Genomic DNA, 27,839 nt, shown 5'->3' with positions numbered 1-27,839 from the left:
GATATTTATAATATAATATTTATAATATCAGTAATCTGGAGCAACAGGTAGAAGAGATGATAGACAGAAAAGTTGCTGCGAGAGTAACCTCTGACAAAAAAAATCCAATCTTATCTTCCGAACTTAGTAATACCAAGAAGGATGTAGATGAACTGTGGAAGTAATTCAAACTTATGCAGGACAAAGTAGATAATAGAGTGACTTCTTCCAACTTAGTATTAACTAGTGAAGTGATGACAGATTTACAATGGGGAGCAAATTCAGGATTATCTAGACAGTTCCGTAAGTTCCCTAAGATGGGGAAGTACATCCTACCCATTTTCTGAAACAGTTTAACCAAGCTTTCCTGAAAAACTGGGAAGATTCAAACAAGATCAAATTTGTGGTAGGGTACCTTTCAGGAGAAGCTTTGGAGTGGGCACAGTGAACATCGAGAACTTTTTGTCTTGAGCAGATTTCCAGAAGCAGTTTAAGGAGAAGTATTGGTCAGCTAGTGCCCAGGAAAAATTAATACCTGATTTGTGGGACCCTAAGTATTATAACAGTATGTGGGGTATGATGAGAATGACTGGCATTTAACACATGTGAAGTACTTAGATAAGCCCATGGAGGAAGAAGGGTTAGTTCGAATTCTAATGCGACGTTTACCCATTAACGCCAGAAAAGATATACTGTTTAGTGGGTGGAAAACTGTAGAAGAGCTGTTGTCTCTTGTAGACGCACTTGATGCCTTAAACAAAGACCGCAACGAAAGTGTACATCACAGTGAAAATCAGAATTACAGAAGAGTTAGTAATAATAGTAATAGTAATTTTAAGAGACGTGAGACCAACTTAGCTAGAGTACACCAGTGTAACCGGAATAATTATTTTACAATAATCCCGGTAGTATTAGAGATTATATACATAAATTTAAAATCAAAGATAGTACTCAATTTTTCTGTAAGCTATATCCCATACCAGTAGGTCTAAAAGAAGCAGTTAAGGATGAAATTGACAAGATGATTGACAATAACATAATAGAATGTAGCTCTAGCGTCATGAATAATCCCTTGGCAGTAGTAACAAAGGCTAAAGGAGGTGTGCAATTAGTGCTGGACATGCGTACTTTGAGTATGCATATAGAGGCAGAACGAGACTCACCAATTAACATCAATGAATTATTGTCCAAATTTGAGAAAGCAAAGTATTTTAACACGATGGACCTGACTGATCGATATTGGCAAATTAAGTTACATCCCGAATCAAAGAAATATAAAGCATTTCTATTTGATGGGAAATCGTATCATTTTAATGTGTTACCATTTGGGCTAAATATCTCGGTATCCTGTTTATACGAGCGCTTGACGAGGGGAGTTGTTAAAAGATTTGATAATATATGTAGATGATATACTCATAATCTCATCTAACTGGGAAGAGCATTGCCTGACCTTGAGTAAAACCCTGAAAAGATTTAAAGAAAAAGGTATTGCAGTAAAATTGTTCAAATCACACTTTGCAAGGCAAGAACTTAAGCTTTTGGGGCATATTGTATGAGTGCAGGGAATTAAACCCAATCCAGAACGCATAACAGCTATTAAGCAGTGTACACCACCTAAAAACATAAGACAATTGAAGGGATTCATTGGGATGGCTGGATACTATAGAGGATATGCATGAAGTCAAGAGCTGAACGATCCAAGACTTTTATGTTTATTAAGGAAGGGAATACCGTGGGTTTGGAACCAAGAGGCCAATGATGCGTTTGAAAATGTAAAAAGAGCACTGGTAGAATCACCTATATTACACCATCCGGTTATGGGTGAGCCACTTAAAATATCAACAGATGCATCCGACTACGGTACAGCAACAGAACTTTTACAAGGAGAGCGGGGTCTAGAAAGTACAATCCCCAGATCTATAGCTTTTGCTAGCCAGAGTATTAACAAACATGAATTAAACTGCACAGCCACAGAAAACGAACTATTAGCAGTAGTATAGAGTAACCAAAAATTCCAAACACTAGTATGGGGGTCAGAGATCCATGTATATACGGATCATAAAGGTATATCTTTTTTAAGGAGTAGTCGGTTATTATATAGTAGATTAATGCGGTGGATGTTGTTCCTACAGGAATATGACATTAAAATACAGTATGTAAAAGGTTCTGAAAATATTGTACCTGACACTTTGTTTAGACTACCTGTAGACATAAAAGAGTTGAAACGTACAGAAGGACCCGGTGCAATTTTTGCGATTAATTTTATGACAGTAGAATATCCGCACAACAGGGTACAAGAAATGGCTCAAAGAATAACCGACAACATCCATCATGATCCCTACTTTGCAGAAATATATGCTATGTGTAACAAGAATTCCTTACCTCTTAATCAAGTACGGAGGTGGAAAATTTTAGGACATCACTTATTTTGGAGAGACAGCATAACATCTCGACGGTGGCATTTATCTATCCCGAAGTTGATGGAGGACGAAATTGTGTGGTATGTCCATATGGGATATGGACACTTCGGAATAAAAAAGTGTACAGCCCACATGAACAAGTTCTATTATTTTAAGAAATTAGGACATAAGGTAGCATCTTTAATCAGAACTTGTGAAAGCTGTCAGAAAGTAAAAGAGAGTAACACTCAAGTTAAATACAAAATGTATCCAATCATTCCTAAGGCATTACATGATCTTACAGCAGCAGATTTCTTTGGATCAGTTCCGAAAGGGAAGGGAGGAGTATCGTACATTTTTGTCCTCATAGAGTGTTGGTCGAAGTATGTTAAATTATATCCTATTAAGAAAGCAAATACACCAACCATGATTCACTGTCTGCAACAATACTTTCTTTAGGTAGGCAAATGAAAACGATTTCTTACAGACAATGGGCCACAATTTGTCAGTAATGAATTTAAAGAATTTTTAGCATGGGAAGACGTTCGTCAAGTACTAATATCCAACTATAATCTGTCTTCCAATGCGTGTGAAAGGGTTATGAAAGAAATTCGAAAATTATGCCACACCTATGGCCCTGAAAAACATACATGATGGGCATCGAAAGTTAAAGACTTTGAGCTTATTTCAATTGAATTACCACATTTATCAACTAGATTAACATCTTTGGAAGTAATAGGCAAACCCTTTGTGGGAGAACCCCTTATTAAATAAGGCCGGAACAACCTATTGTTGATGACAAACTTAATGAAAATGATAGTTTCTAAGAACCTGGTTGAAAGGGCACAACAATAAGTAAGTAGACATAATGAGAAAGCTATCGAACCTCAATAAAATCCCAATGACCTGTTTCTAGTAAAACAACATCTCCAGAGCTCTGCCCTGGAGAAGGAGACGCATAAATTTTTCAAAAAATATGAAGGACCTTACCGAGTACAAACGGTGATACATCCCCAAGCCTTAGCTTTAGTAGATCCTCTAACAGGATCAGAAGATGGAAAATACGATGTTAAAGATATAAAGTTGTATATCTCCCAGGGACGTTAACGTTCTGTGTTATTGGGCGGAGTGACGACCGTCAGATCCTTAGTCGTTTTTGGTGTTTCTTCTGTGCTATTTTTTCCTGCACCAAATTCCCTTCAAATCTTAAAGTACTCTGTAATCTACTCTTGAATTCTTAAACCATCCTATAATTTTAGTACGTAGAAAACTGGATATGACGGTAAAGTAGAAAACTTAAGAGAATCACAGACGAACAGTGATCTCTAGATATGAAATGAAACGAATAAAATATTATTTGAGTGAAAGGTATAATACGATGATACTATTTAAACCGAGTGATGTCTAGACAACATAAACTGAGCAGAGTATTTTATGTGTGTATAAAATATAGTGTACAGCGATTAACTGAACAACTATTTGACTGTAGTGTATAGTTTTCTATTTTTATAGAACATTTTATACCTTTTTTGAGATGTGATGTAAAGGGGAGGGTTCGTATTGGTTTTGGAAGGGTGGGTATTATAGACTAAAGCATGATTTACACTAACAAGTAAATCACAGCTAACACAGAGCACACACCACACCTTTCAAATGACCCTCGCAGACAAGTGTGACTGATTCTTCACCATTTGGCATTCCATAGGTGTTGCTAAGATTTTTCTTCGGGGACCTCAAGTGTGAGGGTGAGAATGTCCGTTCTATAGGAGACGATTTAACACCATACCCCCTCCAGCTTCTCACTCAAGTACCGGCGAAGTAGGGATCCTGGGGAAGGGGGGGTGGGAAGGGTTTCCTGTCTTTAGGGCTATCTTCTTTCTCTTCTACAATCTCAGTAACCATTTCTACTTTTTCCTTTCTTACTTCTCATTTGAGTACCGCTCTATCTTTCCCTTTTTACATGTTCATATACTTATTTTGCTGAAGTCCTTCGTATTTTCCATGGTTTCCAATAACCTTCAACTTATTTCATATAAGTAGGCCGAAGAATCATGATACACAGACACACTTACACATACACACAACGAAAGACAAAGACACAAACAATGGAAGTACACATAAAAATGATGTAAGAACTGTCAAGTGTTGTAGGGGGAAAGAATGTGCACATAGAGGAATATGCACACATGGCTGTTTATTGTGACAGTTTTACATCGCCTAGTTACTTGAGAAAACTATCAAGTAGATATTTATTAATATGTACATATAGGAAATATATGTATGAGAACAATGACGATTCTATATCGCATATGTACATAAGGATATAAAAACTATGATAATTCCACATAAGGGATACATATGAAGAAAGTGTGTGTAGTTAAGGAGAGCACAAGCCAAGGAGGTACTAATGAGCATAAGCCAAGGACGAACTAATGAACATAAACCAGGGAGGAACTAATTGTGATAATTATTCAGGAATGTCAGTTGAACATATGTTCTGATGATTTGTAGGATAGTGGGACATGTATAGCATAAGTAAATGTATGATATATTGAATATTACATGTGTGGCGTATATTGGAAGCTTAGGAGTGGAAGCAAAATGGAGGTCTCTAGGGGATTAAATGAAGTATTAAGAAGTGAGCGTTAAGTGTGAAACAGATTTAGTTTCCAGACAATATTTATTTATATTGTACATACAGATGTATACTAGGGTAATGAACCATGAAGCCTATTCAGGAAGGATAAGGAGGGCGCACCCAGCATGTATTGGATATAAAAGGTCAGGTAGACAGACCTAAGAAAGCTGACCTATATTGTGCAGACATGAGTACCAAGAAGGGGACTGACCTGTACCATATGAAAATAGGAATTAAAAAGGGGTGCACCTGCCAAAAACAGAAGGAGAAAGGGTACTCATAGGATTAACCCATATGTAAGGTATAGGTACTGTTCCTAGCGGGGAAAGGACAGTATTGTGACAAAAGTCACAAAATTTTGTTGAGATTATTCTGGTAAGTTTGGATCCTCTATTCCACTTGCAATGTTATGTTTTATGTTTATGAGTGTTGGAAAGAACACTTTCATTTTCCCAGAGTTCCTTCAGACTAAAAGCTACGGTAGATAATGAAACTAACACGTACTAAAGAAAAAACAGTATAGAGAAGTAGAGTAAAGAATGACACAATTAAGGGTCTTATGACACGTGGAGTTTGTGATTAGAAACTAAGAATGTAGACCACACGATTCGTAGATATAAAAGTACTAACTCCAATAGTAGGTGAAATGCTCAGATAGTTATTATCAAAATGAAGAAAGAAGAGCTAGATATTAAGTACATGATTACTAGAGGAAATATAATGTATATTAATTAAAATGTGAATTAGTGTTATAGGAGATATTAATGTACATAGTGAATATCTATAAAATATCGCGTGTTCAAGCTAAGGGGAGGGATATGTAGTGCCTCGAGAATTTCGGGGTAAATTCTAGAGACACTTGGTCTTCCCTCATCTCAAACACTCAATATTTTAAGCATGAGTCTGGGAGAGTGGAGATGTGCCTATCGCACCACCGGTTTTTGTGTGTGCAGGATGGACATGTATCAGGAGAACTCTGCAATGGTGGCGATCAATCGGCGCAGACAAGTGTTTGCCGTTCGCACCATAGAAGCTGTATGTGACATACAAGGAGCAAGCACGTGTTATTCTTTGACAGTGTAATGATTGTAACTGTTATGAACAAATGAAATATGTTTTGACTAGAGACTCTTAATCTGGGTGTTAGACTTGCTAGAAGCATGAACTGTCTTTGAATTTCTGGTGGTTTTTAAACTCACCACATTGTAAATATACTTAATTGTATCTGACGGTTAAAGACGCAACTGATTTGCAAGAATTTGTAAACTTATGTGAGACTTGTGGAAATGGAAATATACCAGAACTGAACTGAAAGTATTATATGAGAGCATGTAGTTATTTCAAGAGGAGAAAGAGAGAGAGAGAGAGAGAGAGAGAGAGAGAGATAGAGTTTTTTTTAATCCCTCTGACCATCATTATTTCTTCGGAGAAGAAGTTGTGGAGGTCAACGCAGCCACATATCCAGAGAAGATGATTGGCTGAACGTTTCAAGTAAGTCAATTGTAATAAGACAAAAGGAAAGTGCACAATCCAGCTTTGCACCGCTTCTCTTGTCGCCAAACCATTAGAACATCAATCTTGTACAGTAATTATTTTGGTTATATAACTGTACTACATAATAAGTCTTAACAAAGAAGGAAACAGTGTTCTTATTGTTTTTATAATATAAGGTAAGTGGTCATAGTTGTGACTGCATGACACAGTTGTCTCGGGTCTGAGGTAGTCTTTGCACACGGTTTGCTCAATCAGATTCTTAATAAAAAGTATATTCTTAATGAAAAATTATGTAATTTCAAAGTGAGAAGTGAAGAAACTACAAGTAAATTATGAACATCAAAATATTTTGGTTATGAGAAATGCACAGCATATTCCAAGAGAAGTCACACCAATACTTCCTGTAGAAAATGCAGATGATGTGCTAAATTTATCAACAATCATTGTCACTTCTGATTTATCAAAATAAGTATTTTAATATTAGCGAAATGTTCTTCTGCTCAAATTTTTTTCTCTTTTGCAAGGATCTCTATAAAACAGAGGAGAGATTGCAATTTTTGGACTTAAACTTTCAAGAATTTTATGCATTAACTGTGAGCAGGAATTTTTCAATACATATAAAAAAATAAAATGGCAAAGGCGCTCTAAAGTGGCAACACTAGATCACCATGTCTAGTAGAAGAGTGCATAGGACTACAACAACACTGATTTTTCCTCTCACTGTCTATAGACTGTAATGATACAATCTGGGAACTAATTCATACTTTGCTACTGTGGTAATTTTTTAATTTTTTTGTCCAGAACTTTAGTCACTTATTTTAACAACAACAATGGACATCATCCTTGCCCCTTTGTAATTTGTAAAATACGTCGCTGTACTTTATCACACTGGTGAATCATTCAGCTCGAATTTGAAGCAGTTATGGGTAGATTATCTTTCACCAATAAATATAGAATAAGTATGAAAATGAATCCACATTCTGTGTAATTCAATGTTTATCTTCCTTCTAATTTTTCTTATAAGATTAGCTTAATCACACAGTAGAAACACTGTGCATGCATTTCAGGAAACTGACTGAGTTATGCATTTGGAACTACTCAAACAACTGAATGATACTATACTGTCGTATGCAATCTCGATGTTAAGACATTGGTATTATTCTCACATTTTAAGAATCTCAGTCATTTACGTCTAAATTCTTACTATCCTAATTTATTTGCACAAATATTTCTTACCTTCAATTTAGCGTCTGGAACGTTTTATTCAGTTTTAACCTGTTACTCAGCAGAGAAATTTAAGTGATAGGATAACACTTCATAAGACAATGTAGCTGACACAAAGCCAGCAATGGAGTTCTATCAAAACAAGATGAGTAATACGTACCAACAAACAAATAAAATGTCTTTCATACAACAGTTAAAAGAAAATTGCTAAAATAAATAAACACTCACTTGTGACGAAAGCTGAATGGCTCTCCCCACATGAAGCATCCACTACAGTGGCATCCGATGCACAACTCAGCAGCAGCCTTGATGGCTTCTGACACTGGACAATACGTGACCCCATACCAACCTGTCCACGCTCGTTACTGCCAAAAACGAGTACTCCTCCCTCCTCTGTGGACACAAAGCACTTTGAAGGTGGACAACACATCTAACCACTGCCATTACACTGCAGTTGCTACAACATACCTGTCAGGGCAACGGTGTGACTTCCGCCACATGTGACCGATACCACTTTTGCTCCTGCATCTACTCTGGCAAGTGCTGAGGTGCCTGAAGGGATGCCGAGTTTACCATTCTCTGTCTCGCCGCATGTAAAAAGTGAGCCATCCTCTGTAAATTATTCTGAATGTCAGTGGTATTATTTGCAACTTTCTTCAGTGGTTTTAAGTAAATTCAATGAAATTCACAATACACTAAATTCCTGGGGCTGTTTCATTTCATTCCTCAAAGTAAGATATTTCCGAAGAGATAGAACATAGATTTTCATTGTCACATCTGCAGGTATGTTACTGCCCTACAGTATTTAAATTTAGAGGTAACATTTATAAAGTAATAGCTATAATTTGAAAATACAAAAATTGCTTCAGTTAGAATAGTTCATTTTCATTTATTTTCCAATTGCTGTATCCTGCTATTAGTGCACGTGAGTTTGAGTGTGCTGAATCTAGTGTTCCCTGTTCCCTGAGCGCGTGTACTTAAATCAACCACTAATTGTATCAGCACGGATCGGCCACTAAAGGCTGATTGTAGGAAGTGTGCACACAGCACAGTCTCTGCCGTGCCCTACCAGCAACTTGTGCCTATATCTGAGCAGGGCTGACTCAGTTTCACTGCGTTCTTTTAGTTTGTGCCGCTCCCAATTGTGAAGTGACCAAGTAATAAATGAGACCATTCAAGTAATGTAAGCATGGCTTTCTTCATAAACCTATAAACGATAACGGAAATAAGCCTCTTGTGACTCCACATGTAACAAGACAATGGAATCATACAATGGTGCAACATAAGCAATACACAGAACAACTGATGTGTACGAACTAAAAGAATACAGTGAGAGTGAGTTAGTGCTGCTGCACACGTATACAAATGTGAAATGCTGGTAGACAGTGTGGCGGAGACTGAACCGTGTGCATGCTTCCTACAGGCAGCCTCTAGTGACTGGCCCACACTGGTACAGTTGGTGCTTGATTTAAGTAGACATGTGCTGAGACATACTCTGAGCACTCACACTCACACGCCCTTTAACAGGGTACAGCATGAATCAGCTCAGATTTTACAACCCAGGGACAGGTAAATCCCATTTCAACAAGAGGAGAAGTGCCCTTGTGATGAGCAGTGGCAAAAGGAAACTGTGTACCATTCACTGTTGAGCATGATGAGTCAGAGTGACAAAGCGTAAGAGTTCTACATTCCATCGATAGTGAGGCCATTACAGTTTGAGCGGCGGCTCAGAATGGACAAGGCTGGGGTATAGAATTAGTCTTAGCACTCCTCAGAGAATAACCTAAGCCATTATCTGGATTGATTTAGGGAAAGCACAGCAGCCTCAAACCAGGACTGCTGGTCAGTTATTTGAGTGTTACTCATTCTGGTCTCTTAACCAACAAGTTGTTAGTATAAATGATACAGGCAGTTTATCTGTGCATGCTCTGCAACACAATGACTATATCTTGGCTGCATCCTTAAACAAAAATGAATTGCACCCTTTCCTCCAAACTGATACTTTGGAACTTCAAAGGAGACATGGTCCACAGTCTGTCCAGTGCACTTACACCCCTATAATGTCTTCTATTGGATATTGAAATTTAGCATCTCCTTCCCAATTTGGTCACCTCTTTCATGTTCAGTTTTTTCCCCTTCAGCCCTACTTAATCCCCCCTGCACTTCTGTCACTGCCTCACTAACTGCTCTCTGGCATTTCTGATCTCATCTCCTGTCGCATCTCCTTTGGAGCCAGATTGTTGTCACACTTTTTTTTTCTTTTCTAGTTACCTTTTTTCCGATTACTGCAATATTTCATAAAATGAAAATATTTTGTGCAACGAAATTTTGCTTTCATCTTCTGTTTTTACCAATATCCTTCACCTAATGAACTGTGTCAACTTTCGAGTATTGGTCAAGAGTTGAATAAAAACTGGAACTCGGAAGTTGCCTGTTTGAAATTTTCCAGATCTGGTGTCTTAATTCATAGCCAAGCAAATTTTGCAAGCAGTGAAAGACACACTTTTTTGTGTTTCTGGAATAGAAGAACCAGTTTGCAAAATAATTGGGCTCTCTCTATTATTTAATTAGTTATTTGCATGTTCCACATATCACATTTGCGAAAACTTGCTGTGATATGCAACATGGCAGTAAGTTTACAAATTTTCTGTGAAAATATGGCTATCTGCTGGTCTTTTACAACACTGGATCTATATTTCAATCTTAATCTACAATAAATTTTCATAAATGTGCCTGAACAACACACAGAAATAATCTACTCAGAAAATCAGGTATGCAACAGGAGTTGTCAAGGAGGAAGATTTCAGTTTGTTTTCTGAACTGTTGGCAAATAACATTAGTCTTCACGATAGGTTGTAGCTTCATGCCATGGTGCTCTCTGCAGTGGAGATTTGACACCAAAAAATGTTTAATCGCTAACACAGCGCGCCCCGTGTCGACTCAAAAGTCCACAGAGAGTGACAAATGCTACTGTCAGTACTTCATCCATCACCTCGAATATGGAGACCAATGCTGCCAAGAGCTTGGATACATATTGCCAGACTTATGTCGCTAAGGACCACAGAGGTGCCAGCTATCCAGGTGAGATTTCCACAAGTGATTACACTGCCACATAATGTGAGAATTGGCCATCAGACAAGTGAGAGTGATGCCGGAGTGCGTGCCCTCTGTCACAGGTGACTATCAGTGCATGGAGGTCATACAGCAAACAACTTTTTAAAATCAATTGCCTAATATCTCTGCTACGGAAGACAACAATGTGCTACCATCACGAAGATGACATCAATTTTCTTGAAACTGAAAATTCAAAACCGTTGGCACACGCTCTTTGTACAGCAGTTGCAATGTAACCACTTAAGACAACATATAATGTAATATATAGTCACAATATCAGTATAGAACTCCATACATGCACGTTTTCCCACTAGCTTATCTTCTAAAATTTTTGGAATTAATATATAATTTTGAGTACACAATGCCTACTTTTCGTTACCTGTTTGAGCATTCCAGTTCATTCTCTAATGTATGAGAAAAGTACACAAGCTGGAGGCAATTTTTTTTAAACTATAATTTACTGGTTGTGACTTTTATATACAGACCAAACTAACAAAAGATTCCATTTACTGTCAAACCCAATATTAACAAAATGCTTTATATCTGAAAAATGGATATAAATGCAATGAATTAAAAATTTAGCAATGTTATTACTGTTCAGTCAAGAAACAATGAATTGGTAAATGTCCTACAATATAACAAACAATATAAAATTGGTAAAATAGCACAATTAATTGTATTGAATCTGAACAACAATATTCATAATAAGCTGATTTTTGGATTTTCATAAACTTGTAGGCAGTGTGTGCCAATGGGTTCTTGTTGTTTTAGTTGTTGTTGTTGTTGTCAAAAAACACACACTGTCTATCTTTGACCATCCAGAACATTATGCCCATCGACCTACAGTCCTATAATTGATATAAACCCAGCCAGGCAATAGCAGCATCACCTAGCCAGGAATGACTTCCAGTCAGACACACACACAGGGCATGTAGTATCAGTGAGAATGTCATCCGTGTGTAAAATGTGGGAGGCACGCGATCTATCTGAGTTTGACTGAGGGCAGATTGTGACGGCCCAAAGACTCAGCATGAGCATTTTGGAAATTGTATGACTTCTTGGGTGTTCCAAGGAATGCTGCAGTGAGTGTCTTCAACATGAGGCGAAACCGTGGTGAAACCATGTCAAGACGTCGTGTGGTTGGGAGGCCACCCCTCATTATGGAAAACAGACATCTTAGGCCTCACAACTGGTAAAACAGGATAGGCAGCAAATTATGGTGGAACTAACGTCAGACTTTAATGCTGGGCAGAGAACAAGTGTGTCTGAACACAGTGCAATGAACATTCATAACGATGGGCCTTCACAGCTGACAGCCCGTGCAAGTGCCAATGTGAACACCACGACATCGGAGCTATGACTAAAATGGGTATGTGACCACTGGCACTGGACAATGGCACAGTGGCAGGGCATTGCACTGTCTGATGAGTCCCAATACCTTCTTCATCATGCCGATGGGAGGGCATGAATCCATCATCTTTCTGGAGAACAGCACCTTGACACCTGTAGTGAAGTATGGAGACAAATTGGCTGTGACTCCATTATGCTCTGGGAAACATTCACATAGGCATTAATGTGTCCAGTGGAGCTCGTGCAAGGCCCCATAACAGTCAAGGAGTATTGTACACTGGTTGCAGAACACATACACCCCCTCCTCATGATGATAATGTTTCTTGACAGCAGTGATATTTTTCAACAAGATAATGTGCTATGTCACAAGGCCAGAAGTGTGACGGAGTGGTACAAAGAACACAGTGGAGAGTTTCAATTGATGTGCTGCCCCAAACTTGCAGATTTGAACCTGATGTACACATCTGAGATGTGATTCAACATGGCATCAGAGCTTATCACCCCCTCCCTAGAATTTATGGAAATAAGGTGACTCGTGTGTGCAGATGTGGTATCAACTACCTCCAGCGACCTACCAAGGCCTCATTGCTTCCATGCCACAAGGTGTTACCGCTTTTATCTGTGCCAAAGGTGGGCATACCAGCTATTAGGTAGGTGCTCATAATGTTCTGGCTGATCAGTGTATGTAAGTATTTTACACATTTTGGCTATTGCCATTACCAACTTAGAACTTGCGAAACAAGATTCAGCGTTAGTATTAAAACCCCATGTCTAATCCCTTTTAGGCACTCATTTTTGATACTGTCATTGAACCTCGTTTTGCAAGTGCTAACCAGTATAACAAATGAAGACATATATTAAGTGATCCAAACAGTTTTATTCTCAATGATTGTAGACTTATACAGGAAATTTATTTCCTTTATTAACAACTTCATCTTGTGTCTGAAAAAAATAACAGACAGAAGCAGATAGTGTCAGTTTATTTGGAAATAAGAGCCCAAGTCTTGTTAACACTGGATCAGAGACGAGTATAAATTGTGAAAGTAATTTTTTTTCTTTCCTTGCAATATAGACTTCTATGGACGCATGTGGCAATGTGATTTGCTTATTTTCCCACGTAAATCACCAGCTGAACTAATTTTCATAAAAATACTACAACTCTGTAATATCCATATGGTATAGCTATGATAGTTGAGCTACTTTGAAAGACTGGGCCTGTTTGAGACTGTCATTGTGTCTCACAAGAGTATCATACATGTGACGGGTCATCGATTTTGTCATCTTTCGCTGTGTTGTGCTATATACTTGGATGGAACACATGCTGCCCTAGTACAATGTGCACCGCAAGCATTTTGAGATATTGAGATTCCAAGTTTTACAATCCTTTTGAATATTCTACAGAGCATCAGTTGATGAGCAGCAGCTTTAGTGCATCCGGCTAAAGTGACAGATTAGAAGTCTGCCTGTACCGCATTCTACTGACATTACTTTCTTTATTTTCTGATCTTCGTCCAAACTCTTGTAATGTCACAACAACTCTTGTTCCTTTATAAAGAAACAATAGTAACAATTATAATTGCTGTGCTGTAATCAAGATCTGCAGTCATACCAGGCTACATATGCTTTGAATGGTGTACACTGTATTTGTGCTACTTGGCTGAACGTATCAATATACAAATCCTCATTATACTGCGATTATACATCACCACAAATGTACTACAGTTATTATCATTCAGTTATTATTATTTTTTTTATTATTATTATTGTTCTTTTCTGAAGAAACATGATTCCATGATGCAATACTAGTGTTTACTGGAATAATAAAAAGAAGAAAATGGCAAGACTTGAAGCCAGTAAAGGTGGGGTTCTAGTGTGCTGCTTTAACTAGCTGCACTATGACACTGACAGCTAATGTTCATGTACAGTGCTCCACAACTTTGAACCTTGTCAGAAATGCACTGTACCAGGGCAGCAGTCATTACATTTAAGTATGTACAAGAAAAATGCAAAAGATTAGGAAAATTGGTGATCTATCAGCTGCACGATTCCCTTGTGAGACCCAGATCCAAAGTGCTCCATACCTCACTGACAAGGGAACCTCCCCATCGCACCCCCCCTCGGATTTAGTTATAAGTTGGCACAGTGGATAGGCCTTGAAAAACTGAACACAGATCAATCGAGACAACAGGAAGAAGTTGTGTGGAACTATGAAAAAATAAGCAAAATATACAAACTGAGTAGTCCATGTGCAAGATATGCAACATCAAGGATAATGCGCTCAGGAGCGCCGTGGTCCTGTGGTTAGCGTGAGCAGCTGTGGAACGAGAGGTCCTTGGTTCAAGTCTTCCCTCGAGTGAAAATTTTAATTTTTTATTTTCAGTTTATGTGACAAATTCTTATGTTTTCATCACTTTTTTGGGAGTGATTATCACATCCACAAGAAAACATAAATCGGGCAAGGTAGAAGAATCTTTTTACCCATTCGCCAAGTGTACAAGTTAGGTGGGTTGAAAACATATTCCTGTCATGTGACACACATGCTGTCACCAGTGTCGTATAGAATATATCAGACGTGTATTCCTGTGGAGGAATTGGTTGACCTATGACCATGCGATCAAATGTTTTTGGTTCCCATAGGAGAGGCACATCCTTTCGTCTACTAATCACACGGTTTTGCGGTGCGGTCGCAAAACACAGACACTAAACTTATTACAGTGAACAGAGATGTCAATGAACGAACGGACAGATCATAACTTTGCGAAAATGAAAGAAGTAAATTTTTCACTCGAGGGAAGATCTGAACCAAGGACCTCTCGTTGCACAGCTGGTCACACTAACCACGGGACCACGGCGCTCCTATGGTTACACTATCCTTGATATTGCCTATCTTCCTCATGGACTACTCAGTTTATATATTTTGCTTATTTTTTCATAGTTCCACACAACTTCTTCCTGTTTTCTCTATTGATCTGTGTTCAGTTTTTCAAGGCCTATCCACTGTGCCAACTTATAACTAAATCTGAGGGGGGTGCGATGGGAAGGTTCTCTTATGAGAATCTCGCAATGGTGTTTTGCACTAATACGTCTCATACATGATGTGATTCTCTGTGAGGCATCCTGCAAACCGAACCCTTATCTAGGACTTGTAGACTGGCTATGCAGGTTAAATGTGATGATGCTGGTCTTTTACGATATTAACTGAACTGCAGTTGGGAGACTACAGCGAGAGTTCTGTGACTGAAGCTGTGTGGGCAACTAGGATCTATGACATTGTGGCTTGACAGAATTTTCAGTCATACTGCTCTCTTTGCTGAAAAATCCTACATTTTGTTACTAATTGAGGAGAGCTTCGATAGATGTTACAATAGTGATAACCAGAAATTAAATCTGCATTCTCAATGGTTCCAACTAAATGCAATTCTGAAGTATAGAATCCAAGTAACTCCTGGAAGCCAGAACTAAATCCAGGGTGTATACATGGACAAGGAAAAAAAATTCCCGGATTTACCGGTTGAAAATACATACATTTTCTCCCGGGTGAAAATACAGTTTTTCCGTGTTAAATGACAGTATACTTTTCCTCAGCAGTGTAAAACTTATCAATCCTTTGAATTCGTGAAATCTTCTCGGGTGATCAGCCGAGTAAAGGCGTCGTCTTCTCGCAACGTCTCGAAGGGTTTCGTACCCATCATCACTTGAAGATGATGGGTACGAAACCCTTCGAAACGTTGCGAGAAGACGACGCCTTTACTCGGCTGATCACCCGAGAAGATTTCACGAATGGAATACGCCGAGAAAGTCTCAAATCACATTTAATCCTTTGAATGTTTACGGTTTTATACACCGACATAGAATTTCCTAGAAAACGAAACTCAGGGGGAAAAAAAACACATTTTGGAAAGATCTTTGATGTGCAGCAACATGTGCACTGCATATTTTTGTGTTACAAATGTATATATTCTAATACCACCAAACACCGCATGTTACTCTCCGAAGCATTGAAATCGAGATTGCGACATGCTTTTGAAAGCCAGTTATAGCTCATATAACGTGATTGCGCCAGCTGATGACAGCATAGGAGACGTGTGTAGCCAGCCAATAGCATGATCACTCGTAAGTAGCGCGAACACACAAATAAGAAAAGTTAATGGTTTGAATTAATACACATAGTGCTGCTACAAGAAACGAAAAGCTTTCACATATAAGATTGGTCTCTAAGACTAATAAGCTGCAAGAGAAGCTAAGCTTGCACATATAGTGTCGATTTTTCTTGTGCGTGTTACACTTTAAGATTCATCACGCAAATGTGCCTGTAAAATTTTTAATAACGACGTAAATGTCTGATCTTCTGGGAGCGAAATTCTTCTAGATGGTCGTCCTCAAAGAGTTGATTTTTAAATGAGAGTCAAACGCTCTGTGATTTAAGAAATTAATATTACATTTTCGCACGTAGTTCATCTTGCGTAAAAGGAAATTTACTTTGAAAGTAACGCTTTTCAAACCACCATTTGCAATATTTTCCTGTGACCTGTTAGAAATTGGTTCGTCTCAGCATTGCCACAGGGCGCCCAGATAACAGGCGTCACTGCGCTTGCGCAGCTACGATGACGCTGGAAGCCTGTATGTTCGTAGTGTAACAAATTAAAAGATCTTGCATTATGTCATAAAAGAAAAAAAGACATCACAGGATAATTCAAGAGCATCTTAATTTCGTGAACCATTCTGAAATGCATGAGTCGGCTTAAAGTGCACATTTGTATGTCCAGATTCGGATGTAAATTTTCTTGACTTATCTCATGTTTGGTTCTTTATTATGGCATAATGCCACACGAGGTAGAAGGTGGAAAACGTGCACTTGAAATGCAGTGAACAGTTGAAACTAGCCAACAGTGTGAACTTAAACACTTCGTTTCAAATAAATTGACTGCTCAGGCCTCACATAGAAAACACGCTGAGATCGATGAATTGACACAAAATGCATACCAGCGAAGCGAAAATCTGTGCCCAAGTGAAATATTTGTCTCCAAGAATAAATAAGAAATCTTCAGGAAATCTCACTGAGTTAAATATCTACTCAGATAACCACAGACGGGGACTGGCAGAAGTACTACGAAACCATTACGATCTGAAAGTATGCAGTCATGTGAAACCAGGAGCACCAATGCGGGAAATTATTAGGGACGTTTTACTGGACAAAGAAGACAACAAAAATCGTCATGTTGTATTAATTGGAGGAGCAAATGACGTGTATTGTAACGAGTTAGCTAACACTATTATCAGTCTCAAAAGTGCCCTCAGTTCGATAGAGAACTAAAAAGTAACTTATTGGTATACCACATAGGCATGACCTCATATCTGCTTCATGTGTGAACGCCGAAATTAAGGAAGCAAATAAACAAATACAAACAGTGTAATTCAGTAACAACTGCAGCACCAGCAAAACCAGCAACATCTGAACCAGCTCAAGCAACAAGACCAATAACAGCAGCAGCACAAGCAACAGAAGCAGAAATGGCGTCAACAACAACTGTAGCAGTTCCACTGCAGTCACTGGTAGACAAGAGGAAGGAAACCACAGTGAGTATTGTATCACCACCTCCATCCTATGCCAAAGTGTTATCAAGTGCCTCCACTAAGCCTGCCCACATAAACTATGTAACATGTGAAACAAACAAGAATGTTGAGAAACAGACAACAAAAATGTCACCTCCATTAGCAGATAAGAAGACAGGAACCTCAGTAAGTATTGTATCATCTCCATCCCATAGTGAAGTGTTTTCTAGTGCATCAAATCATCCATCCCACACTAATGTGTTATCAAGTAGGCCTATATCAAATCCCCCATGCCAGATAAATTACGCAGGAAGCGAAATAAAAAAGTCTGCCACCTGAGCCTCAAACAGAACCAAAAAAATACCACAGAGAGGTAATGATTTTTTATGGCCTGCCACAAGGAAGTCCAGCCACTACCGAAACATAACACCATCACCACATCAAACATGAGGACCAGTGAAAGGCAAACCACCACGTGTGCATACAATTGGGCCCAAGACACCACGCATCTTCCCTCTTGCTGTGAAAAATCAATATTATTCATGCACATAAATATTAGATCTCTGAAATATAAAGCTGATGAACTTGATGTTGTATTGAATGGAAACAATAGAATAGTATTATGTATTAATGAACACTGGTTAATAGAAGAAAAGATAAAACTGTATGTACCACCATGTTTTAATTTAATTACAAGTTACTGCAGACCCAATGAAGGTTATGGGGGTTCCTCAATATATATATAAGTGACAACCTAGTGTTAAGATATACTGTGCTTGATGTTAGGGACATATGTGTTAAAGGCATTCTTGAAGTGGCTGTCATGCTACTACCAACATTAAAACTCACAGTTATTTCAATATACCATTCTCCTGATAGTGATGCCGATCAATTTGTAGTGTGTTTAGATAAACTTATTCACTGTACAGAAAAATATACCAAACACAAGACAGTAATTTTAGGAGATTTAAATTTTGATGTAAGGAAAAAAACACACAAAATACTAATTTGCTTAACATGCTAAGATCCCATAATCTCTTCTGTGCAAATTATAGTCCTACAAGACAACTTTCTTGTCTCGACAATTTTATCATAAATACACTCCTGGAAATGGAAAAAAGAACACATTGACACCGGTGTGTCAGACCCACCATACTTGCTCCGGACACTGCGAGAGGGCTGTACAAGCAATGATCACACGCACGGCACAGCGGACACACCAGGAACCGCGGTGTTGGCCGTCGAATGGCGCTAGCTGTGCAGCATTTGTGCACCGCCGCCGTCAGTGTCAGCCAGTTTGCCGTGGCATACGGAGCTCCATCACAGTCTTTAACACTGGTAGCATGCCGCGACAGCGTGGACGTGAACCGTATGTGCTGTTGACGGACTTTGAGCGAGGGCATATAGTGGGCATGCGGGAGGCCGGGTGGACATACCGCCGAATTGCTCAACACGTGGGGGGTGAGGTCTCCACAGTACATCGATGTTGTCGCCAGTGGTCGGCGGAAGGTGCACGTGCCCGTCGACCTGGGACCGGACCGCAGCGACGCACGGATGCACGCCAAGACCGTAGGATCCTACGCAGTGCCGTAGGGGACCGCACCGCCACTTCCCAGCAAATTAGGGACACTGTTGCTCCTGGGGTATCGGCGAGGACCATTCGCAACCGTCTCCATGAAGCTGGGCTACGGTCCCGCACACCGTTAGGCCGTCTTCCGCTCACGCCCCAACATCGTGCAGCCCGCCTCCAGTGGTGTCGCGACAGGCGTGAATGGAGGGACGAATGGAGACGTGTCGTCTTCAGCTATGAGAGTCGCTTCCGCCTTGGTGCCAATGATGGTCGTATGCGTGTTTGGCGCCGTGCAGGTGAGCGCCACAATCAGGACTGCATACGACCGAGGCACACAGGGCCAACACCCGGCATCATGGTGTGGGGAGCGATCTCCTACACTGGCCGTACACCACTGGTGATCGTCGAGGGGACACTGAATAGTGCACGGTACATCCAAACCGTCATCGAACCCATCGTTCTACCATTCCTAGACCGGCAAGGGAACTTGCTGTTCCAACAGGACAATGCACGTCCGCATGTATCCCGTGCCACCCAACGTGCTCTAGAAGGTGTAAGTCAACTACCCTGGCCAGCAAGATCTCTGGATCTGTCCCCCATTGAGCATGTTTGGGACTGGATGAAGCGTCGTCTCACGCGGTCTGCACATCCAGCACGAACGCTGGTCCAACTGAGGCGCCAGGTGGAAATGGCATAGCAAGCCGTTCCACAGGACTACATCCAGCATCTCTACGATCGTCTCCATGGGAGAATAGCAGCCTGCATTGCTGCGAAAGGTGGATATACACTGTACTAGTGCCGACATTGTGCATGCTCTGTTGCCCGTGTCTATGTGCCTGTGGTTCTGTCAGTGTGATCATGTGATGTATCTGACCCCAGGAATGTGTCAATACAGTTTCCCCTTCCTGGGACAATGAATTCACGGTGTTCTTATTTCAATTTCCAGGAGTGTATACATAAAGATGATTTTGAATTGGGACTCCTTAATGTCGACCATCTGACAGATCACAAAGGTATATGGGTAAAACTAACAATTAATGAAACAATGGAGGATTGTAAACCAACCCAGTCACCACTACCACCATCATCATCATCATCATCATCATCATCATTTAAGACTGATTATGCCTTTCAGCGTTCAGTCTAGAGCATAGTCCCCCTAATAAAATTCCTCCATGATCCCCTATTCAGTGCTAACATTGGTGCCTCTTCTGATGTTAAGCCTATTACTTCAAAATCATTCTTAACCGAATCCAGGTACCTTCTCCTTTGTCTGCCCCGACTCCTCCTACCCTCTACTGCTGAACACATGAGTTTCTTGGGTAATCTTACTTCTCCCATGCGTGTAACATGACCCCATCATCTAAGCCTGTTTGCCCTGACTGCTACATCTATAGAGTTCATTCCCAGTTTTTCTTTCATTTGCTCTTTGTGGACACCCTCCTGCCATTGTTCCCATCTACTAGTACCTGCAATCATCCTAGCTACTTTCCTATCCGTAACCTCAAACCTTGTTGATAAGGTAACCTGATTCCACCCAGCTTTCGCTCCCATACAACAAAGTTGGTCGAAAGATTGAACGGTGCACAGATAACTTAGTCTTGGTACTGACTTCCTTCTTGCAGAAGAGAGTAGATCGTAGCTGAGCACTCACTGCATTAGCTTTGCTACAACTCGCTTCCAGTTCTTTCACTATGTTGCCATCCTGTGAGAATATGCATCCTAAGTACTTGAAACCGTCCACCTGTTCTAACTTTGTTCCTCCTATTTGGCACTCAATCCGTTTATATCTCTTTCCCACTGACATTACTTTCGTTTTGGAGATGCTAATCTTCATACCATAGTCCTTACATTTCTGATCTAGCTGTGAAATATTACTTTGCAAACTTTCAATCGAATCTGCCATCCCAACTAAGTCATCCGCATATGCAAGAATGCTTATTTTGTGTTCACATATCTTAATCTCACCCAGCCACTCTATGGTTTTCAACATATGATCCATAAATAATATGAACAACAGTGGAGACAGGTTTCAGCCTTGTCTTACCCCCGAAACTACTCTAAACCATGAACTCAATTTACCGTCAACTCTAACTGCTGCCTGACTATCCATGTAAAGACCTTTAATTGCTTGGAAAAGTTTGCCTCCTATTCCACAATCTCGTAGAACAGACAATAACTTCCTCCTAGGAACCCGGTCATATGCCTTTTCTAGATCTATAAAGCATAGATACAATTCCCTGTTCCACTCGTAACACTTCTCCATTATTTGCCGTAAGCTAAAGATCTGGTCCTGACAACCTCTAAGAGGCCTAAACTCACACTGATTTTCATCCAATTGGTCTTCAACTAATACTCGCACTTTCCTTTCAACAATACCTGAGAAGATTTTACCCACAACGCTGATTAAAGAGATACCTCTGTAGTTACAATCTTTTCTGTTTCCATGTTTAAAGATTGGTGTGATTACTGCTTTTGTCCAGTCTGATGGAACCTGTCCCGACTCCCAGGCCATTTCAGTTATCCTGTGTAGCCATTTAAGACCTGACATTCCACTGTATTTGATGAGTTCCGACTTAATTTCATCCACCCCAGCTGCTTTATTGCACTGCAATCTACTGACCATTTTCTCCACTTCCTCAAATGTGATTCTATTTCCATCATCATTCCTATCCCATTGTACCTCGAAATCTGAAACATTACTGATCGTATTTTCACCTACATTGAGCAACTCTTCAAAATATTCCCTCCATCTGCCCAAGGAATCCACAGGATTCACCAGCAGTTTTCCTGACCTCTCCAAAATACTTGTCATTTCCTTCTTACCTCCCTTTTGAAGACTGCTAATTACACTCCAGAATCATTTTCCAGCAGCTTGACCCAAAGTTTCCAACCTGTTGCCAAAGTCTTCCCATGATTTCTTCTTGGATGCTGCAATTATCTGTTTGGCTTTGTTTCTTTCTTCAACATAACTTTCTCTGTCTACCTGAGTTCTAGTATGTAGCCATTTTTGATAAGCCTTCTTTTTCCTTTTACAGGCTGCCTTGACTGTGTCATTCCACCAAGCTGTTTGCTTCATCCTACCTTTACACACTACTGTCCCAAGACATTCTTTAGCCACTTCTAGTACTGTGTCCCTCCACCTTGTCCATTCCTTTTCCAATGACTGTAATTGACTACAGTCAACTAACTGGTACCTTTCTGAGATCACTGTTATGTACTTGTGCCTGATTTCCTTATCCTGAAGTTTCTCCACTCTTATCCTCCTACATATGGACCTGACCTCCTGCACTTTCGGCCTCACAATCCCAATTTCACTGCAGATTAAATAATGATCAGTGTCATCAAAGAATCCCCTGAATACACGCGTGTCCCTCACAGCCTTGGTTCCCCTGCCTTCCCAAGTATACTGGTGAATGTTCTTATGTTTAAAAAAAGAGTTTGTGATTACTAAGCCCATACTGGCACAGAAATCCAAGAGTTGTTTCCCGTTCCTGTTGGCCTCCATATCCTCTCCAAATTTACCCACAACCTTTTCATACCCTTCTGTTCGATTTCCAATCCTGGCATTCAAATCACCCATGAGCAGAACACTGTCCTTGTCCTTTACTCTAACAACTACATCACTGAGTGCCTCATAAAAACTATCCATCTTATCTTGATCTGTCCCTTCACAATGCGAATATACTGACACAATCCTAATTTTCTTGATATGCACTGTCAAATCTATCCACATCAGTCGTTCATTTACATACCGTATTGCAACTATGCTGGGTTCCATTTCTTTCCTGATGTAAAGCCCTACACTCCATTGTGCTATTCCTGCTTTGACTCCTGACAGGTAGACCTTGTATTCTCCCACTTCCACTTCTTTCTCACCCCTTACCCGAATGTCACTAACAGCTAAAACGTCCAGCCCCATCTTACTTGCAGCCTCTGCCAGCTCTACCTTCTTCCAGAGTAGCCCCCATTGATATTAATAGCTCCCCATCTCATTACCATTTGTCTGCCAAGTCGTATTTTAGGAGTCCCTGGTTTGTCAGTTAGAGGTGGGACTCTGTCAACTCCAAAGGTCCGAGGCATTTTGCTCTGATTGTTGCCAGCATCATATTTAAAGTACCAGGGAAGCAGGTTGCTAGCCTTACTTGCCCCGAGTCCCATTGAGTTTTACCCCTAACGGTTGAGGGATTAACCGGTGGATTTGGTAGTCTTTGCCGTTTGAGCACAAAGGTGACCACGACTCAGAATATGTCCGAGATGCCCAGCCTCATTCCAAAGTAACTGGTATCCCGACTGTCGGGACCCCTTACTTGGCCACTCATATGTTGCCTGTGGTTCATGAACTAGGACATGACTACAGGAACCCACACCATGAACCAACCCAGTATGTCAGGTTATTAAATGATAAAAGCATAAATAGCTTCAGGGATAAGCTGAAGGTACTAAACTGGAATAATATAATATATGCTTCCAACAATGTTGAGGAGGCTTGTAGCAGGTTTGTTAGTACTCTATCTGAAATTTTCAGTACCTCCTGTCCAATGGTTACCAAATGAAAAAAAACTATGGCAAGAAAGCATGGTCGAACTACTCCAAATAGGTGGTTCACACCATATTTACAGAATCTAAGATTAGTGGTTTTGATATGCTATGATAAGGTAAAAAATAATAGTGTTCACAATGCAATGTATGTTAGCCTCAAAAGACACTATAGATCACCAATCAGATTAGCAAAATGTAGAGCAAATGACAACTTCATCAAAAACTCCAATAATAAGTGTAAGGCTGCGTGGAGGGTCATTAAAGCAGAATTAGGCACAGGTAGTCATAGTGTAAAAGTTACAACTGATGTTAATGTCACCCCAGATGAATTTAACCACTTTTTTTTTATCAATGTAGCAAACTCTAATCCCTCATCTCCTCATAAGAAGAGTTCGAAATCAAATTCACAGTCTACTTATATAAACCAGGTTTTACAAGACTTTGCTGATACCGTGCCAACCTGAATTGGGGACATGTGGAAATAAGTGATGTAATTAAATCAGTGGCAAAGTTAAGTGACTCCAGATCAGAAGATATTTATGGCCTCTCAAATTTTGTGATTAAAAAAATAATCGACTTGATATCATTCCCCCCTCCCATGAACCATGGACCTTGCCATTGGTGGGGAGGCTTGCGTACCTCAGCGATACAGATAGCCGTACCGTAGGTGCAACCACAACGGAGCGGTATTTGTTGAGAGGCCAGACAAACGTGTGGTTCCTGAAGAGGGGCAGCAGCCTTTTCAGTAGTTGCAAGGGCAACAGTCTGGATGATTGACTGATCTGGCCTTGTAACAATAACCAAAACGGCCTTGCTGTGCTGGTACTGCGAACGGCTGAAAGCAAGGGGAAACTACAGCCGTAATTTTTCCCGAGGGCATGCAGCTTTACTGTATGATTAAATGATGATGGCGTCCTCTTGGGTAAAATATTCCGGAGGTAAAATAGTCCCCCATTCGGATCTCCGGGCGGGGACTACTCAAGAGGATGTCGTTATCAGGAGAAAGAAAACTGGCGTTCTACGGATCGGAGCGTGGAATGTCAGATCCCTTAATCAGGCAGGTAGGTTAGAAAATTTAAAAAGGGAAATGGATAGGTTAAAGTTAGATATAGTGGGAATTAGTGAAGTTCGGTGGCAGGAGGAACAAGACTTCTGGTCAGGTGACTACAGGGTTATAAACACAAAATCACATAGGGGTAATGCAGGAGTAGGTTTAATAATGAATAGGAAAATAGGAATGCGGGTAAGATACTACAAACAGCATAGTGAACGCATTATTGTGGCCAAGATTGATACGAAGCCCACACCTACTACAGTAGTACAAGTTTATATGCCAACTAGCTCTGCAGATGACTAAGAAATTGAAGAAATGTATGATGAAATAAAAGAAATTATTCAGATAGTGAAAGGAGACGAAAATTTAATAGTCATGGGTGACTGGAATTCGAGTGTAGGAAAAGGGAGAGAAGTAAACATAGTAGGTGAATATGGATTGGGGCTAAGAAATGAAAGAGGAAGCCGCCTGGTAGAATTTTGCACAGAGCACAACATAATCATAGCTAACACTTGGTTTAAGAATCATGAAAGAAGGTTGTATACATGGAAGAACCCTGGAGATACTAAAAGGTATCAGATAGATTATATAATGGTAAGACAGAGATTTAGGAACCAGGTTTTAAATTGTAAGACATTTCCAGGGGCAGATGTGGACTCTGACCACAATCTATTGGTTATGACCTGTAGATTAAAACTGAAGAAACTGCAAAAAGGTGGGAATTTAAGGAGATGGGACCTGGATAAACTGAAAGAACCAGAGGTTGTACAGAGTTTCAGGGAGAGCATAAGGGAACAACTGACAGGAATGGGGGAAAGAAATACAGTAGAAGAAGAAGAATGGGTAGCTTTGAGGGATGAAGTAGTGAAGGCAGCAGAGGATCAAGTAGGTAAAAGGACGAGGGCTAGTAGAAATCCTTGGGTAACAGAAGAAGTATTCAATTTAATTGATGAAAGGAGAAAATATAAAAGTGCAGTAAATGAAGCAGGCAAAAAGGAATACAAACGTCTCAAAAATGATATCGACAGGAAGTGCAAAATGGCTAAGCAGGGATGGCTAGAGGACAAATGTAAGGATGTAGAGGCTTATCTCACTAGGGGTAAGATAGATACTGCCTACAGGAAAATTAAAGAGACCTTTGGAGAAAAGAGAACCACTTGTATAAATATCAAGAGCTCAGATGGAAACCCAGTTCTAAGCAAAGAAGGGAAAGCAGAAAGGTGGAAGGAGTATATAGAGGGTCTATACAAGGGCGATGTACTTGAGGACAATATTATGGAAATGGAAGAGGATGTAGATGAAGATGAAATGGGAGATACGATACTGCGTGAAGAGTTTGACAGAGCACTGAAAGACCTGAGTCGAAACAAGGCACCCGGAGTAGACAACATTCCATTGGAACTACTGACGGCCTTGGGAGAGCCAGTCCTGACAAAACTCTACCATCAGGTGAGCAAGATGTATGAAACAGGCGAAATACCCTCAGACTTCAAGAAGAATATAATAATCCCAATCCCAAAGAAAGCAGGTGTTGACAGATGTGAAAATTACCGAACAATCAGTTTAATAAGCCACAGCTGCAAAATACTAACGCGAATTCTTTACAGACGAATGGAAAAACTGGTAGAAGCCGACCTCGGGGAAGATCAGTTTGGATTCCGTAGAAACACTGGAACACGTGAGGCAATACTGACCTTACGACTTATCTTAGAAGAAAGATTAAGGAAAGGCAAACCTACGTTTCTAGCATTTGTAGACTTAGAGAAAGCATTTGACAATGTTGACTGGAATACTCTCTTTCAAATTCTAAAGGTGGCAGGGGTAAAATACAGGGAGCGAAAGGCTATTTACAATTTGTACAGAAACCAGATGGCAGTTATAAGAGTCGAGGGACATGAAAGGGAAGCAGTGGTTGGGAAGGGAGTAAGACAGGGTTGTAGCCTCTCCCCGATGTTATTCAATCTGTATATAGAGCAAGCAGTAAAGGAAACAAAAGAAAAATTCGGAGTAGGTATTAAAATCCATGGAGAAGAAATAAAAACTTTGAGGTTCGCCGATGACATTGTAATTCTGTCAGAGACAGCAAAGGACTTGGAAGAGCAGTTGAATGGAATGGACAGTGTCTTGAAAGGAGGATATAAGATGAACATCAACAAAAGCAAAACGAGGATAATGGAATGTAGTCGAATTAAGTCGGGTGATGCTGAGGGAATTAGATTAGGAAATGAGACACTTAAAGTAGTAAAGGAGTTTTGCTATTTGGGGAGCAAAATAACTGATGATGGTCGAAGTAGAGAGGATATAAAATGTAGACTGGCAATGGCAAGGAAAGCGTTTCTGAAGAAGAGATATTTGTTAACATCGAGTATAGATTTAAGTGTGAGGAAGTCATTTATGAAAGTATTTGTATGGAGTGTAGCCATGTATGGAAGTGAAACACGGACGATAAATAGTTTGGACAAGAAGAGAATAGAAGCTTTTGAAATGTGGTGCTACAGAAGAATGCTGAAGATTAGATGGGTAGATCACATAACTAATAAGGAAGTATTGAATAGGATTGGGGAGAAGAGAAGTTTGTGGCACAACTTGACCAGAAGAAGAGATCGGTTGGTAGGACATGTTCTGAGGCATCAAGGGATCACCAATTTAGTATTGGAGGGCAGCGTGGAGGGTAAATATCGTAGAGGGAGACCAAGAGATGAATACACTAAGCAGATTCAGAAGGATGTAGGTTGCAGTAGGTACTGGGAGATGAAGAGGCTTGCACAGGATAGAGTAGCATGGAGAGCTGCATCAAACCAGTCTCAGGACTGAAGACCACAACAACAACAACATCATTCCCTTTCTGCACACACATAAACTAGATATTTGACAGTGGTATTTTTCCAGAATGTCTAAAGAAGACAGTAGTAATTCCATTAC

The 27,839-nt window shown here is 40.0% G+C and overlaps 1 protein-coding gene across 1 annotated transcript in view; it reads right to left on the bottom strand.

Moving 5' to 3' along the window:
• LOC126419139 (X-linked retinitis pigmentosa GTPase regulator-like) overlaps positions 1-27,839 on the bottom strand; it is a 358,411-nt gene that overhangs the window by 182,780 nt on the left and 147,792 nt on the right. The window contains exons 7-8 of the mRNA XM_050086247.1: positions 8,203-8,346; positions 7,963-8,127 (exon numbers count right to left, since the gene is read on the bottom strand). Of these exons, the coding sequence (XP_049942204.1) occupies positions 7,963-8,127; positions 8,203-8,346 (309 nt within the window). The remainder of the gene's footprint in view (positions 1-7,962; positions 8,128-8,202; positions 8,347-27,839) is intronic.

The sequence above is a fragment of the Schistocerca serialis genome, chromosome 9, assembly GCF_023864345.2.
Source record: "Schistocerca serialis cubense isolate TAMUIC-IGC-003099 chromosome 9, iqSchSeri2.2, whole genome shotgun sequence".
NCBI lineage: Eukaryota > Metazoa > Arthropoda > Insecta > Orthoptera > Acrididae > Schistocerca > Schistocerca serialis.
This window is presented reverse-complemented; position numbering and strand designations above follow the sequence as displayed.